Here is a 16,498-nt window from a genome sequence, read left to right on the forward strand (position 1 = left end):
AACTGAATTGTTGCTTCCTTAATAACAAAGCTGTAGTCATTATTAATTTTAGTTGAGAGGCAAGAATCATTTTGTTTTAGCTCAGTGAACAAGTAGTAAGTTGGTTTTCAACAGTTTATTCTACTCAATTGTGAAGATACGATGCTCTGTGTTTTCGTAGACTTGCATGCCAAAATTAAGCTGTGTTAAGGCAAAGAATATAGAATATATAGTCTTCTGTCATCTGTCATTGACTGATCTAAGGGCCTTGGTTACTGTGAAGGTAAAAAAATAAAAGTGAAGTATTTCAAATGAAGCGAAGTACACAGGTAGCTTTTATCACAAGGTACAGCAACACTGTGCAGTACAGGGACTCTAAGCTAGCACTGAGAAAGTTGCTTTGGAGCCAGAATAATACTGCTGCATCGGCACAGTGCAACCCTCCGGCTAATTAGCCTCGTTAGCTGTGTACTACATTCTGCAAGAAAAGGTTGACTTAGGCACTAAAGTATGAGAGAAAGTTAATGGCTGTGGATCCTAAGGAGAGAGCAACTCATCCGCCCCTGTGTTCCTTATGTACTAACTCAGGCGGCTCTGGGCTGAGAGCATTGTTTTTTGCACTCCATTCCTAAATATTTGTAGGATGCATCTGTATTCATCCAGATCTGGATTACATTTCTGAGGTGAATCTCTTGATCATCGCTATCTAATATATTTTGACACACATCATAGACCAGTCTTGGTGTGCATTAACTCGTTTCCTTTGGGATGAAAACCAGCAAAATAACTCCAGGATCTCACCTGATGCACTCCAAATGTCTGTGGGGGTTGGACCCAATACAGAGTGAAATCCCCTGAAATACATATGGCATGGACATTGGGTCCATGGCACCAGCTATTGTACTCTACAGTTTTGATGCCACCGGCCCACACAATAACGAAAGTCTTCCCAGGCACTGTACGAGGGGCCTGGATGACCAAGCCAAACCTGCAGGTTCTTCTGAGAGATAGATCACTGCTGGTTGCAGGGGGAATCAGGAGTATCATATGGGCTAATCTCCCTCTTGAAGTGCTGCCAACAGTAACCATGAGCTTGTCTAGTCTTGAAGAGCTCCAAGGACAGAGGAGCGTCTCCTAGTGTCCCACCTGAACTTCCCAAGCTGTAATATGTTATCATAGCCTTTGTTGCACTGTCTGATGCTGCCACAAAGAGTTTAGCTCCATCATCTTTGTAAATGCCTTAGAAATAGTTGTAGGCTGAGGTTAGGTCCCCCTTACAGTCTTCGCCAGACCAAACAAGCCCAGATCCACTGATCTCCCCTTGTAGGCGATGTGCTCTTGGCCCTTGACCATCTCAGTAGCCTCTCCAGTTTCCTCTCCATCTTCCCCCTGGTTTGGGGTGCTCAGAGCTGGGCACCAGCACTCCTGCTGCAGCCTCTCCAGTGCCAGGGAGAGGAGGGTAATTACCTCCCAGAGGGAAGCGAGGGGAGAGGGAGTGTGGCCACACTCCCACGAATGTAACCCAGAGCAGGGTCTCTTATTTGCAGTGTTCAAGCTGGATATATAAAAGCTGTGCACTGGAGATTTAGGATCTTGCCTTGAGTGGCATGCCCACTGTCAAATAAAAAGCTTGCAATGGAGCAAGGACTTGACTAATGATTCTGGACCATTCTTTGTCTTCAAACACATTAGCATGGTTAGTATATTTTAAAACATGAAATCATAAATACATAATATTGTTTCACTTAGAGAGGATGTTTTATGAAAACTACTAAGCCTTTGACTTTTTTCCCCATCAAAAGTTTGTGAAGGAAAAACTGCGTAATTCAGATAAATTTTATTACACTCATGGCTGTACTTTTGCACCTTTGTGGTATATCCTTTTTACCTTGATGCAGATTTCACAAGAAATAATTCTCGGGAGGTATCCTGGATTGCTTTCTGTTTATAAAGATAAATGGTAATTATAGCACATGTTTGTGTAATACTTCAAAGGTGTATTTAAATATTAAGAAGAATATTAAGAATTTGGTGTAACCAATTAAATTATGTATTTCACACTCTCCTAGAATTGACAAAATAAAAAATATTCTAAATCTGTGACAACGATTCTATGAACAGACCTCTGACTTAAATGTATCAGCTGGGCCTCTGATAAACAAAACATTGTTAGATTTGCACGCATATCTCTGGTTTACAACAATATGGGGATTGTTAAATCAGTTTTAACCTATTGGTTTGTTTCAGTGCGGTTATATAAATATTGCTTTAACTGCAGTAGATGTTCTCCATCATTCATAAGTTAACACTGTTTATTTTTCATTACGTGGCACTCAGATCTAGTGGCTTACAATGGTTGTGTTTTATTTTTGAAAATAACTTAGCAATGGTGTCATCCCTCTGTGTCTTAACTCAGTCGACACTGGTCACAATCTAGACTTAGCAAAGTCCATCACACATCTTAGTCTTATTGAGAGAGACAATAAAATTTATTATCTAGACAAGGTTTCATTACTAACCAAATTTACTTCAGATTTGACAGTGTGTTTCTTGAGTGATATGTTATATATAAATGTATTCAGATTAAATTGGACAGACAGAAGTTAATAATAATTTTGGTGTCATTGCCATATTGTACTTTGTTATCAAAACATGTGTCATCTTCTGAGGTGAGAATAACATGGTATCAGAACTGTGCATTCAGTATGATAGCGGGAATCACCTAGACCAAAAGATACCATAAATAATGCCATTAACAATTTCTTCCTGTTAAAATACTACCAGATTAAAGAGGGTGAAGAAAGTGATAGTGTTTGACCTAATGTCATTAATTCATATCACTGATTTATTTCTAAGTATAGAGAACTATTTCATCCTTGGTATATCTCTATGTCCCGTGGTGTTTCTAATTAGTAAAATTCAGCTTCCTGAAAATGAAACAGAAGTCAAACTGATAATGAAATTCTGTCTGTGCTTTTTTGAAATATGCTGCAGTATTAAGATGTGCATGAAGCCTAATGTTGCACATACAAACACATTTATGTGAAACAACACAAAGTGCAACATACAGTTTGGAGATTAAATCCCAGCACTTGCTTTTGATTAGGTTTGTATGTGCGTATGTGTGTGTTTTAAGGGCTCTTTTTAATGTGATAAATGTATATCTCTGACTAAAAGAACAGAGTTCATATAAATATTTAGTAACATTTTTTTCCCAAACACAGATACAATAGCAGAAAGGAGTGCCCTAAGAGAACATGTGTATCCTAAGCTGAGAGAATTCTGCAGGGAAAACTATGGGCTGGAATTTCAGGTAGGTTTTGTTCTGTTGAATCTTGCATTACTTTATCTTGAAATTAACTCTGTTTAGAACAGATGATAACATTTTAAAATGTTGTAATTGTTGTCCTATCATTGGTAAAATAGAAAATTGCAAAAAAAAATATATTTCACATGTTAATTGTACTGAATTGATATACATAGATTATTTTACAGGCAGATTTGGGGTAAATTCTGAATATGTGAAAAAAACACAGGGTTTTACAATGCAGCATAGAGCTGGTGGTAAAAGCAATATGGCAACAAACAGACAACTTTCACATTAGAAACTTAATTAAACCACCTCTATTTTAGATATTCAAAGTATTTAAGAAGAAATAATGTTACATCTGAATTACCATGTTCTAGAAACCATACTTAAGTTAATGCAACCTGTTTTTAATTTCATGTAATCATCATTAAGTAGCACCATCTGTATATTCACATAATTGTTATATCTACTCTTACTACGGGTTTGTCTTCCACTGTAATGTGGGAAATAATTTAACCAGGTGAATATTGAAACTGATTATCAAATGAATTGAATGTGGAACATTTCTAATGAGATTATATACTATGGAATTTGCTTCCTTTAATGTCAGCTGTAAAATTCCCATTGCCTAAGTCAGTTCATGTTTTCCTTTGTGTTATGGAAGACATAGACCCATCCACATCTTTGGTAGGAGCCAATTGATAATAAATACAGTATTTGACTTAAAACACACGAGTTTGGCACCACATTTAATCTCACTGATACTTTAAGTCAGATATATCCTAATTCACAGTCCAGTAAAGTCATCCAGTAAGGTCCCATATACATCAGCAGGCCTGGAAATGGCTCTCTGCTAACAGAAACAAATACAGGCTGCGATGTTGTAAAAATGTTGTTCAGTGTTTCAACAATTGTGGTTCTACATCCTTAAGCCTTCCTCACATACTAGTATTAACCTCCCATCTTAGTGACCCCAAAACCTCAGCTTTCCTGAGCGTAGCTTACATGAAAACAGCTAATGCCTTTTAGACCACATCCTATTCCTCCTAGTCTATTATTCTTGATGCACGTGCAGCTGGTTTTTAATCAAAATTAAAAGTTCTTAAATTAGGATATTTGGTTTTAGTTCCCTGAGTCACAGTGGAGTTGCTGAATCTGCACAGTGGTAAATTCCAGAGTGATTTTTGAGTATGGCTATAAAAGAATTTCATCTGAAAGTCCTAGCTCGTCAGCTGATTGGGAAGTCCCAGCTGCAGTGGTACATGCAAGGAATAGCAAAAGATATTTAAATAATAAAGCATTTTTCACCTGTTATTACCATGTAATATTACGGTAAAATATGAACTCTTTATTTCTCGGTTGTCTTTGAGGAGACATCTCCGTGACAGGAGGGAAATATCTCCTCCAAGTAGATCATAATCCATGAATTCTTTGTGAGAGGAAACATGTCTGTCTTCAAATCGATTGTAATATAGTCACTAGGGGAGGAATAATGAAGTTTACTCTAGTTGATATTCACGGAAGAAAATTATTTTAGTATATAGTTTCAACACCAGGAGGATCCTTATGTGATATGAGGTCTGAGAGACAGCTTCACTGACACATTTCTGAAAACAGCTAGAAAGCTATCACATTTCTGTGGAAGCAAAGTAGGAAAACTTGTACAAAAATTACCAAGGGAAAGTAGTAAAGCATTTTGGAGTAGGTTCTGAGGTAGGCTTTATCAAAACATGTTTTTTTCCTTTTCCTTTCCTGATACATTGAGTTTCTTAGGTTAGCATGCAGAATCAAGACTACGGTTTTTAGTGCAGCGATATCAAGAAAGTATTATGTACTTTTCAGATACAGGGATAAATTTACATTTCCCCATATAGAGCAGAACGCATAACTTTTCATCCTGATACGTAATCTTCTGCTGACCAAACAAGAACTACCCTGCGTGTGACTACCACAAATGCGCTATAATATAGGGTGTCCTGAAGACACCCTCTTCCTGATAAATCATGACCCAAATTAAATGCATTTGAGTACATCGCTCCAGCTTCCGCTGAGTCATCTGGCTGCACTGATAAGTGTTTCAGTTGTTGCAAAGCGTGAGGTCCGTCAGGCACCCTCAAGTTGGTGGGAGCTGTTAGGGAACATAACTACCATGTGTGTGGAAGTAGAACTGAATATATTCAATCACTCTATGAATTTGTTTGCTCAATGGACTTTCTTTTCAGAAAATATTTCTGAAAAACAGGTATCGGTGAGGACAGAAAGCAAGTAAATTGAGAAAAAGACTTCCAGAGTGCATGGTATTTTGTACCTGAAATACAGTATTTTTTTAGGGGAGAACAGAGACGTTAAAGAAAGTGGTTGTAGTAGAAGAATGTTGGAGGATAACTAACCATAGTTAATTAGCAGCATATTCTTTCCTTCTTGGGAACAATGAACTGTTTCAAATCATTTCTACCATGTGATATATGCTAGAAGGAAAGTGGAATTTTGCATGAATGAAATTCTTTAGTGTTTTTTTAAACCCTTGTAAGTGATAAAGATAAATTTTTTTCATTTCCTTAGAAGAATCTGTGAAACTGTAAGATTGGTAGGACAAAAGCTAAAATAAGCAAAAGGAAACACTGAATTATGAATGGAAAGTCTCCGTCAGGTGACTAGCGTGGAACTGAACTAGACCAGTGTAAGTAGCTCTCACACAGAACGCTGGTTGTATCTCACCTTGGCAGCCTTACTGGAAGTTAGAGTGGGTGTTTGTCACACAGTTTTTCCAAGTACAAGTGAAAATGTACTTCAGCATCAGATACAGTTGTCTTCTTGTTCCATTTCTTTAATTTTGTAAATCCTATTTATTTTAGTTAGCAGTTCATAGCTGAACCAGAACAGCACCAAAATTGTGTTACCCCATAATCTATAATGTTATAAGACACAGAAGGCAGCCGCTGAGCCCCTACAATATCTGCTATTCCAGAGAATTTCCTCTTCACATTTAGAGAATTAATGTGATTTCTGAACAGTTAATTAAAATAGAAATGGCTTTTATGTTTCAGATGAGCTTCACAATAAATTCATTCAACCAGTAATTCAAATATTTTTGACTGTATGCTAAGTTGCTCTAATTTTATGAGTAGAATACTTAAGCTCTATCATACATCATTCAAGTAATCAGACAGCTGAATACAACATGAAGTTTAATAATGAAGTCGTATATATAAATAACAAAAGGGAGAGAAGAAGAAGGGAACACTTTTTTCCTAATGAGACTAAAAGAGAAAAGGACACAGAAGAAATGAGTGCAAATGAGGGAAATAGGAAGTCTGTTTGAGGTGCAGTTTTGTAAAGTAGAAGCTGCTTGTTCCAGCAAACTTTTGGAACGGAGTTTCTGTAAAAAATAAAGCTATTAAATGTATTTTCTTGGCAGTGTAGGCTACAATGCATTCTATACATTTGGGCTATTTCGCTGATCATGAGTCAGACGGTAGATTACCTCTCGTGTTTGACAACAGTGTGCCTATTCCAGCATACACTGACATGTGTCCGAAAATTTTCTGGCAGAAATAACTGACGAGACTGTTGGTTGTGAAATGAAACATGGGCATAAATACTTCTAGAATTAGGTCTTAAACCTTGGCATTTATTGTTATGAGAAATTTTCCAAGGAGATTAACCAGCTGTAAACCTGTGAATTTTACTTTTACATCAACCCATTATTCGTTCTTATATTAGACCTTCAGGCTGATTTTATGATCTGCTTAGACAACAGCTGGTTTTGTAATTCTGTTTCTTATGGAAACAGCAGAGTGCTTCCACAGTATAAATAATATTACAATAAACAATATTGTAATATTCTCATGTCTTAATAGTCTGAATACAATCTTGATTTTTTTTTTTGTAACTATCCATTTGGACTTTATTTTGTTCAGTTTACATACATGATGTATGCAATCAATAGTAGCTTAAATGAGAGAGTCATAGCACGTACCATAAGTTTTATTCCAAAAGAAATGCATACATATGATCCCTATTCTAAATTCAACTCCTCACAGTAAGAATTCATCCTTTTAGTTAAAATGTGTAGTGAAATGACACTTCATCACTTAATTTCTTCAAATAAGTTTAACATCCACATTCCGTTTTCTTCCAGGAGTTTGTTCGCAACTAATTACCATCATAAAACTGAGTCTGTAGGTACAGATGACAGGCCAGACAGCAAGCTGTCTGCCATTCGGTATCTATGCAATCTCTGCTTCCAAAGTAACAAAGACCAGCTAACAAAGGAAGTACGATATTACAGAACCGCACATATTCTTTCGAGTCATGCGCACAGGATGAGTTTATATCCTGTGGATACAAATGACACAGGGTGTCAAGTCATCTTGACTGTGATCCACAGTAAAACTCCCATTAATTTCCATGGAGCCAGGATTTTATCAATGTCATTATTCTTACCTATCCATTATATGCAATCTAGTAGCAAATAAAGACTACATCAAATCAAGATCTTGTCATGCTAATCTCTGGAAAAAAAAAAAAAAAAAAAAAGAATATGAAATGAGACTGTGCCAGGAGGGACTATCTGGGAGGGAAAATAAGAGGCTTGAATTGTCATTTACCTAAGGAAACCCTGCCAGTCTGTGAAAGGACTGGGTATAGACCTCATTGTCTTTTACCGCACTGCAGAGCAATGCTTAGCAGTACATGAAATGTTGACAAAGCTAATTTTTAGTTTGATAGGTAGAAAGGGCATATGATAAAGTAACAATATTGCATACTATTTTCCAGGTCATAGACTTATACTGGGGAGTTGAAGCAGATGAATGGGACAGTCCTGAGCTGCAAAAGACTCGTATGAAGCTGTTAGAAGATTGCTTGAAAAGTTCTGCAGGTCCATGTTTTGTTGTGGGTATAAAAATGTGTTACTTTACAACAAAAATATAATGTTAGCTACCCTAACATGCATGATTCAGTAACAAATGTATTTTTTTCTTCTTTTTAAAGTATTTGATACTCCTTGCTGTACATCTGCTATACTGCATCCAAATGTTTCCCTATACAGCACTGTAGGTTAACAGTGATTACTCAATTTTAGTGGAGAGGAAAGAAGGATCTTTCATGATCAGTCCCCATAGCAAGTTGGGTTTAGAAACCACAAGGTATGACTGTACTACTATCACAACAGAAGTATGGACTACTTGTTTAAGGAGGCCACCTTTAATTAATTCTTGGCACTTCTCACACATGCATTATTGGCTGACCTAGAAGGACTTAGAGAAGCAGAGCAGCAGTAAAGAGCTATCTCCTGTGGACTGCATTTTGCAGTTTCGTGTCTTAAACGCAGGATGAGTTAGGATGCCAGGTATTAGAGTGTGAAAAGACTGGAGGTCAGTGACAGCCTGAGGAGGCTTTGAGTCTTTGTGTTTTTCTTACTCTCTGCCTTCTCTTTACTGTTGCCAGAACAAGCATTGCTTGTAGGATTCTTCAAGAGTAAAGTGGGCAAAAAAGACAGATCTTCACTGGCTTTTCCTGTTAGGCCTAAAGGAGAGACTGAACCACTTTTACAGGAGTGGTTTATAAAGGTTTACGTATTTATTTTAATGTTAGAGAGGTTGTTTTCTGTAGATGAACCTGTTGTTTTACGTTAAGCTCAACAGTCTTCAGCTATCCCTGACAGCTTTTACAGCTGAAGCAGTATGAATTTATGTAGTGGTGTAGGGTTCTAATAGCTGAAAGGCACTGGGAGTAGGCTGTATGTATAAAGCCCTGCCAGGTGTGCTTTTCTCTGTTCCAGTGAATCATATACAATAGATTTTGCTGTCACTGATGTTATATTAAATATACAATTCAGAGTAGTTAGTGCATTTTTTTTCTCTTTCTTCTGTGCTTAGAAAGATTTTTACCATGTTTTAAGGTGAACATAGTTTACTTGAAAAATATTTAGAGACCAGTCTATTGCATGGTATGCTGACTGTATTAGTTTTCAGTGCATAGACAAAAAATATATGGCTTTTGATAAATGCCTTTTCCAAGCTGCTTAGAGAGTAGCATATCCTCTTTATCTGTGAAGAGTAAGGCTATTCTTTAACTTTCTGGGTAGATCTAGAGAATCTCTCTGATGAGATTGGCTATTCAGTGTATATGCTGTATACTTAACAGCATCTACTAAAGCATCAAAACTAAAGGCAATTTGTGAAAAATGTGGGTTTATTTTGCATGTGAAGCGTAATATGTGCAAGGGAGCCTTCAGTGAAAGTACAAAAATGGCCACAATGAGTAGGATCTTCTAGGATCAAGAATGCTTCTCTAAAAGATAAATATTTATATTATTCCAAAACACATTTCATTCTTTATTAGCTGTCTTGAGGCTCCATCTTTTTGAGAAATAAATGGGGGATGTATGACAATTATTTTTTATGCATAGTTGTAGGACTGCAGAGATATTAGGATAAGTCTCGAGTTAAATTAACCTCTATAAAACTCTTCATTTGTGTTTAAGAAGACAACCAACATTATTGTACCACAGAGTGCTTGCATATCCTGCCTGCATTAGATAAATTCAGTTCCAGTTTCATTCTAGTGCTGTAGAAGTACCAGAGCATACAGGGCAAAAGACAGACTCGTTCAGTACCTATCCGTCAGGCTGGATGTTTTCAAGTAAACATGCCTAATCCCACTTAACTAATTTTTTCAATTATTATATTAATTGTTAGTGTAAATTTTACTAAATTACAAGCATTTTGCTATTACATGTCCTTATTACAAGTTTTCAGGTATTGGTCTAAAGTAAAAAAACTTTGCTTCTGTTTACTACTAATATACTACTGATTGTTCTCTACGTAGTCACTTGTTATTCCAACTGGAAGTGCAGTGGAAATGCTTGTTGCTCAGACATCGAAGAACACCTGCTACTCTCCTTTGACAGCTGTAATTCTAACTTATTAACCTGTGTTTTGATGTTAGACTTCAATGGAAAACAATTTTAAGATCATGCCTTTGCTATTCCAAATTTTCTTTTCTATAATACAGTTGCTAAGAAAATAATTTAGAAAAGGTAGATTTCTCCTCTGTACCTAAATGCAGGTAAGTGAAGTCTATTTCGTAGACTTGTCATAATAAGGCAGAGAAGAGTTCTGAAAAAAGTGCAAGTCCTTGATTAGTTTTTTTTTTTTTTTAGGGAAGAATTTTAAAGATTTAGCAAACTAAAACCACAAAATCCCACGGGGACAGAAGGGATACAAAACACTGCCTGCTGTGAAGGCTGGAGATCACTTCTTTGCATGCCAAAGATTAGACAGAGAGCAAGCTGTAGCATGCGTTGTTCTGTACTTTTATCACCCCCTTACAAACATCTCGCTGGCTCTGCTTCATTCACCTGCTGGCTTCACTCTCTTATTTAGCATCAGAGCCTGGGGGAACAAAGGCCGTCCTCGGTGCTAGACCGTAGAGAGCCCGGCGCTTGGAGTACTGAGTCTGGGCTGGGTTTGATGCTGTCATGACACTGTTTTTCACAAGCACACACTGGCCCAAATCTCTAGAGATTTTGGGTAGCTTCCATCTGAGGTGACTAAATTTAGCATTCTGGGTTTATTTTTCTACTTTTTATCTTCCCTTTGATGAAAAAACAGAGTTGGAACAGAAAGGCATGGCGTTTTTTCCTGTAGAAACACCCGATGTCCTTAGACATGGATGTTCTAAAATCTCTGACAGCGAAGGAAACCTCATTGTGTACCATTGCTGCATATTTTAGCAGCTCAGAATTTTGAAGCTGTTAAGAACTGCCTGCCTGATATTGCAACTAAGGAAAGAAATCAAGCCAAATCAGAAATTTTAAACAACACAAAACAGTTAGCAAAGAGGTTGCAGTGCGCCAATGACTTCAATATTTATTCCAGGTTTTTCAATTATGGGCCAGAGTAATAGCTCTCCCAATGACTAGACTGGCAAAACCACAGAAATCTCTTTATGCACATTTGTTATTTGCTCTGTTGCACCTTAGTGGGATGGGTTTTATTTCATTTACGACACAAATTGGAGAAGATTCTACTCCAACAAGCATAATTACTTTTAATTTATAGTAACATAATTAAAAACTGACTTTGGCACCGCAGGCTTTGGGCAACTTCCCATTTCTTGAGAAAGTTCTATGAAATGTGCCACTTCCATTCAGCTGGGTATTTTTTTCATTTTTCAATTACCACTTTTTTAATTCAGACACAGATCTGGGATTAAATCAAACTATTCAGAATTAACTAGCAGATATGGATTGATTTTAGAAAGTGTTTCTTTATAGCATTTTTTGCCTGCATTGTGATATCAGATGGTGAGAAGATGAAATTCAGTTCTTAAATTAGTGCAGTGCATAAGTTGGAAGTCCTAAGCTTTTCTTCAAATATGAAACAACAAAATCCAAATGAACACATATTCATAAACACAAAGGAGGAAGCAGTTCTGAAAAAAAATGGGTAATTCATTTCCTGTCACATTGTCTTTGGGAACGTACAGTCTGCCTCTTACCTGCTGCCTGAGCTCTATCAACACTTGATCCAAATAGGGGAGAGGGGAGTTGTTTCTTTTCTGATTAGGTTGGGGTTTTTGTTTAGTTGGGTTTTTTGCTCTTTAAAATCAGTGCCTATTATGTGTGATCATTTAAAAACTTATAGCCTTTACTGTATGTAAATACATACCACACAATTTTTGAACTACAGAATAATTTATCAAGATTTATTTATGAGCGGAAAAGTACTATTTCTATGGGAAAAATACTTTCCGTAAAAATTTTTATGCAGAAATCATACTGGTTGTCTCTGGAATCTACATGGAGAAATTGCAATGTAGTATATTTATTAAATTGTGAACTGCTTGAACTCTGCAAAGTGCATTCAGTGCATCACTGGAACCTTTACATTTTCTTGGGTTATATTTCCTAGTAAATTCATGACAGATGGCAATACAGACAGGATGGCAGAGTGACAATAAAGGTTATATTACCGTCCCACAACTAGTACTGATCATGAACAGGATTCATCTGTTACAGATCTTGTCTCAACACCTTTAACATCTAATAGAAAGATATAGGTACCTCCAGTAATATCTGAGTTACCTTCCAAATGACTGTTTCTCCATTAACGGCAAAGAGACACTAGGGAGTTAGACTGCTAATTTAGGAACCCAAGTACAGTGCTTGATATCAGTTAAGGCCTTGAGCTATTTAGGATGTCGTTAGTCTATAGTGACAATTGCAGAATAAGATTACTGCCCTTTTATTGGGGTTCCCTAATTAATACTCCAGTACTAACCTGCTGTTGATTACGCCTTAGGACAGGTGTGAGAACTGGCAAGCTTCTCTGCACTTCTCTTCAAACACACCCTGCAAGTTATAACACGTGGGTGCTCTCTTCCATCTGTGCAGCACCACAGTCTCTGCCTGAACTGCTGTTCTTGCATGACTACATCCTGAAAAATTGTGAAATGAAAGGGAGAAATGGAAATGAAACATTAGCTTGTCGCCTGTAACGGTTTGCTTAATTAAATATGTTTGGGTTTGTACAAACCCAAGAGATTCTCCCCACCCATCATTCAAATCATCTGGTCCAAAGAATAGTAAAAACATTTTATACCTACTCTGAACAGACATTGTAATTACAGTATCCTTCTCAAATTATTGACGGCTTGTTTTTAATTTCAGCATTAATGAACTATTAAAAAAGACCTAGCATTATAAAATCGGTATTCCAGTAGGATTTTGAAAGAATAGTAGCAATTTACAATATTTGGCATGTCCTTAAATCACTCTGAAATTGAAGATGAAATATGGTAAATTGAGAAATGAAATGTTTTTTACTACTCTAGATCTTTTTGTTCCTGCAGTACAATGCATGCTTTAATCACTCCATGAAGTACACCGTTACTTGGTTCTCTTTGCTTAGTACAAATGGTTGATAATTAATTCTGAGTACATTCCAGCTCAGAGGAAATTCCAAATTATAGTACTTCAGCTCTGCTGAATCTCCTTAACTCCCATTTCAGTTCTGGTGTTACTTTAGGGTTTATTCCTAATGTGAAAACCAAATATATACAGGTTCTGGAACACCTGAGTGTTTTTGCTTTCCTGGGAAAATTGTAATACATTTTAAAGTAGGAAGGCTAAAGTCGGTCAAATGTGTCTATAGTAAAACAGCCAGTTTAGGGGGAATGCTAAGCACCTGGTGCTCTTTGGGAATTCAGCAGAAGTTATACGTGCTTGGTACATTTCAGAATTTAAATTTCCTCAATTTTTTAAGGGAATAAGGAGAAATAGCTGGAACGAGATGTGGCACAACAGCCCACCACTCCCAATAAAGTATATTCCAAGAAACAAATATGAAACTGAATTTTCTTCTTACATCGCATCTGATTCAAAACCAGTCCAAATAAGAACTGCCTGTAACATAAGTGGGTTAGGGGTCATACAGCTTATCAGGAATGGCTCCACAGGACTTGTTGGCATTAATCTGAAGTGTCTGCAGACACTAATCCTGTTCTAGACAGACTTCGCCAACAGGAAAGATTTTTCTGTGAACGTCAAAGTAGAGCTTTGTATATTTTTTTAAAAAACATCAAAATAGAAAAAGTGATTAAATTTTGAAACCATAGTATGCAACTTTCCTCTCAGCGAGCCTTGGTCTTCTTTCACAGCTTCCAGACTAACAGGCAAAGAGTGTATATCCCTTTCCATGTTGTTTGTCTCTGAACAACACACTTACACACAGAGTGGAATCAAGCACAGGGTGATGTTATATGATTAAGTTATTGTAAGTGAGTTCTTTGTTCTGCTTTAGGGCTGCGAATGTATTTTCCTGTGAATAATCTCTGATTCTCTAAATCAAAAATCTAGAGTCTAAAAATGCTTACCCATTTTTTAAACATATTCAACTGAAAAAAGCTACAAGATTCATCAGGCAGCTTTTCCATGGAACATAGAAACTGCATGGGGTTTGATGTAGTCTTAAAATAACTTGCCTTTTCAGCCTACAGTCAGAAGACTGTGCATATTTTCTGCTAAGTCACTGTATTTCTTTTTCTTGTCATAAATAGAATTTTTGGTGCTGCCTTCCAGAAAGGACAAGTATTATATTTAATATAAATGACCATATTAGTGAGAATAAGATTAGCATGAAATCGTTTCCATCATTCTATGTGTAATGTGTAGAGGAAGAAATAGGCTGCATGAGATTTATGAGAATTATTTTCTCTTGACCCTCAAGAGCTTTACCAAACCATTTTCTGAGGTAGTATTGTAATCAGCTAGATATAATGGTCTGTTCTACAAATGAAACTGTAGCTCAGAAAGCCAACATTGGCTATTCTGCAGAAGTGGTGGGGGGGGGGGAAATCCTAAACCTTGCAATTCTATTTCTATGTAAAGAAAGAACATACTTTACAGCGTTTAGCAGGCATTCGACAGATTCAAAGAGAACCCTTAATGCTATTGCTTGCACCTAGGATATATACCTTCCCTATCTCAAATACAGAGACTGACTTCAGGGATCCTTTGGTTCTCCAATAACAGACCCAGAAATAAACATTTACCCACAGAGTAACTACTTCACTTTTCAGTCTGATTATTGTTAAATCCAGCTAGCAGTAGCTAGGTCTGCTTTTTTAAGATAATCCGAGTGCATCATTTCACAAGATCCTTTTTTCTTCAATGAAAGATACTAATTTGCATAAGTAAAATAAGAGACAGTATCAGTGTTCTTCATGGTGATACTGGTATGCATCCGTAAGGTATTGCCCCTTTTCTCTTAAAATATTTGCTTTCAGTGCCAGGTGCTTTTTTGGAGTTACTGTTCTGTTAGCATGCCATGTAGCAGCTTGTAGCAGCTAATTATCATACGCTTCTTTCTTTTATAACTGGAAAACCTCACAGAGCAACTTTTTATTCCATTCCACCTTGAAAAAAAGAAGCAGAGAATACTTGCTTTGGATGCTATGGAGACTGCAATTATTATAAGTAAACTACATGTTCTTTTCTTGCGAAATGGTTTGCATAGTATAGAAATTACTTTAATGCTTAAAACTGTTTAAAAATAATTTAGAATAGTAGTGCTACTCGTAGCTGGAACAAACAGCAAATCGCCTAGCCACATACTTTTGCAGAGCATATACTTACGCTGCCTCTTGGTCATGCCATTGCATGGCATAGGCAAGAGAGTGTTTTTATTGAAAGAGGTGTCATGACCTGATGTTCTTTGCTATATTTCATTCGTTTCCCATGGGGATTTGCCACAGAATTTTTAAACATTTGGCTAATGACTTGACCTACTACCTGCAGGCAGTATTTAGTGCTTGCTCACTTACCGTTAATTTTAGGTCTAATTAGCTTTTAGTTAAAAATTTGTGTTAGAACAAGCATGAAGATGTACCAGTAGAAAGCTACTATAGGTAAGGTTTTATTTTAACATATTCCATTCTTGAAGAAGTATGGTAAGATAAAGCTAAGAGGGTTTATAAAGGTGATTTTTTTCATCTGTATTATAAATGTAAAACTAATATTGGGTAGTATTGAAGAACAACAGTTTTTGAAATGTGGCAGTTCTGAAGGTGGCTTTATGAAAAGATGGATTTATATTTAATATATATTACTATAATTATTAGGGTTAGCATTCTCATTGTAATATTTCATGATGTGAATTAACTGTAAGGATTGTTGACACTCTGAATACTTTAAGTAACGCTCTTCTTCATCACCTGCAATCTTTGTCAAGTGTGTAAGGGATGTGGTTTATGAGGCCAAGGAAAGCTTTAGTCTCTGTTATCACAGTGCTTGCTTTAGTCTTTTTCCTCCGGTTCAGCTTTTTTGAAGATCCTTTCCACATTTTGCATTCTCTCTGCTGTTATTACAGTTTAGATTATTAGTTCCTTTCATAGGAATTAGTTCCTTTCATCCTGCAACTATGCAACTCTTCTTTCTAGCCTCCTACAAATTTATAATATTTTAATAAACCAGAAAAAAACAGTTCTCCCCCTCCAAGCATGTGAAAAATAGGGAACACATGCAAATAATTTAAGAACATATAGAAGGGCCTGATAGTTCCACATCAGTTTTAAGTTTACTGGGCCATCATACTGCTAGCATTGTTGGGGAAGTAAAATTATGCTTTCTATATGTGTCTCTTCTTGTGCAAGGAATTATCTAATAATTTCTTTTCATCTTTGAAGGACTAGACTGATAAA

At 36.6% G+C, this 16,498-nt stretch overlaps 1 protein-coding gene across 1 annotated transcript in view; it reads left to right on the forward strand.

Annotated features, from left to right (window-relative positions):
- The window catches only part of NWD2 (NACHT and WD repeat domain containing 2), a gene marked incomplete at both ends in the record, with an annotated part of 59,579 nt that overhangs the window by 22,045 nt on the left and 21,036 nt on the right, over positions 1 to 16,498 (forward strand). Inside the window, 2 exons of the mRNA XM_082482808.1 lie at positions 3,204 to 3,292; positions 8,069 to 8,185. Coding sequence (XP_082338934.1) covers positions 3,204 to 3,292; positions 8,069 to 8,185 — 206 coding nt within the window. The remainder of the gene's footprint in view (positions 1 to 3,203; positions 3,293 to 8,068; positions 8,186 to 16,498) is intronic.

Source organism: Vanellus vanellus, assembly GCF_965231255.1.
Source record: "Vanellus vanellus genome assembly, chromosome: 4".
Classification (NCBI taxonomy): Eukaryota; Metazoa; Chordata; class Aves; order Charadriiformes; family Charadriidae; genus Vanellus; species Vanellus vanellus.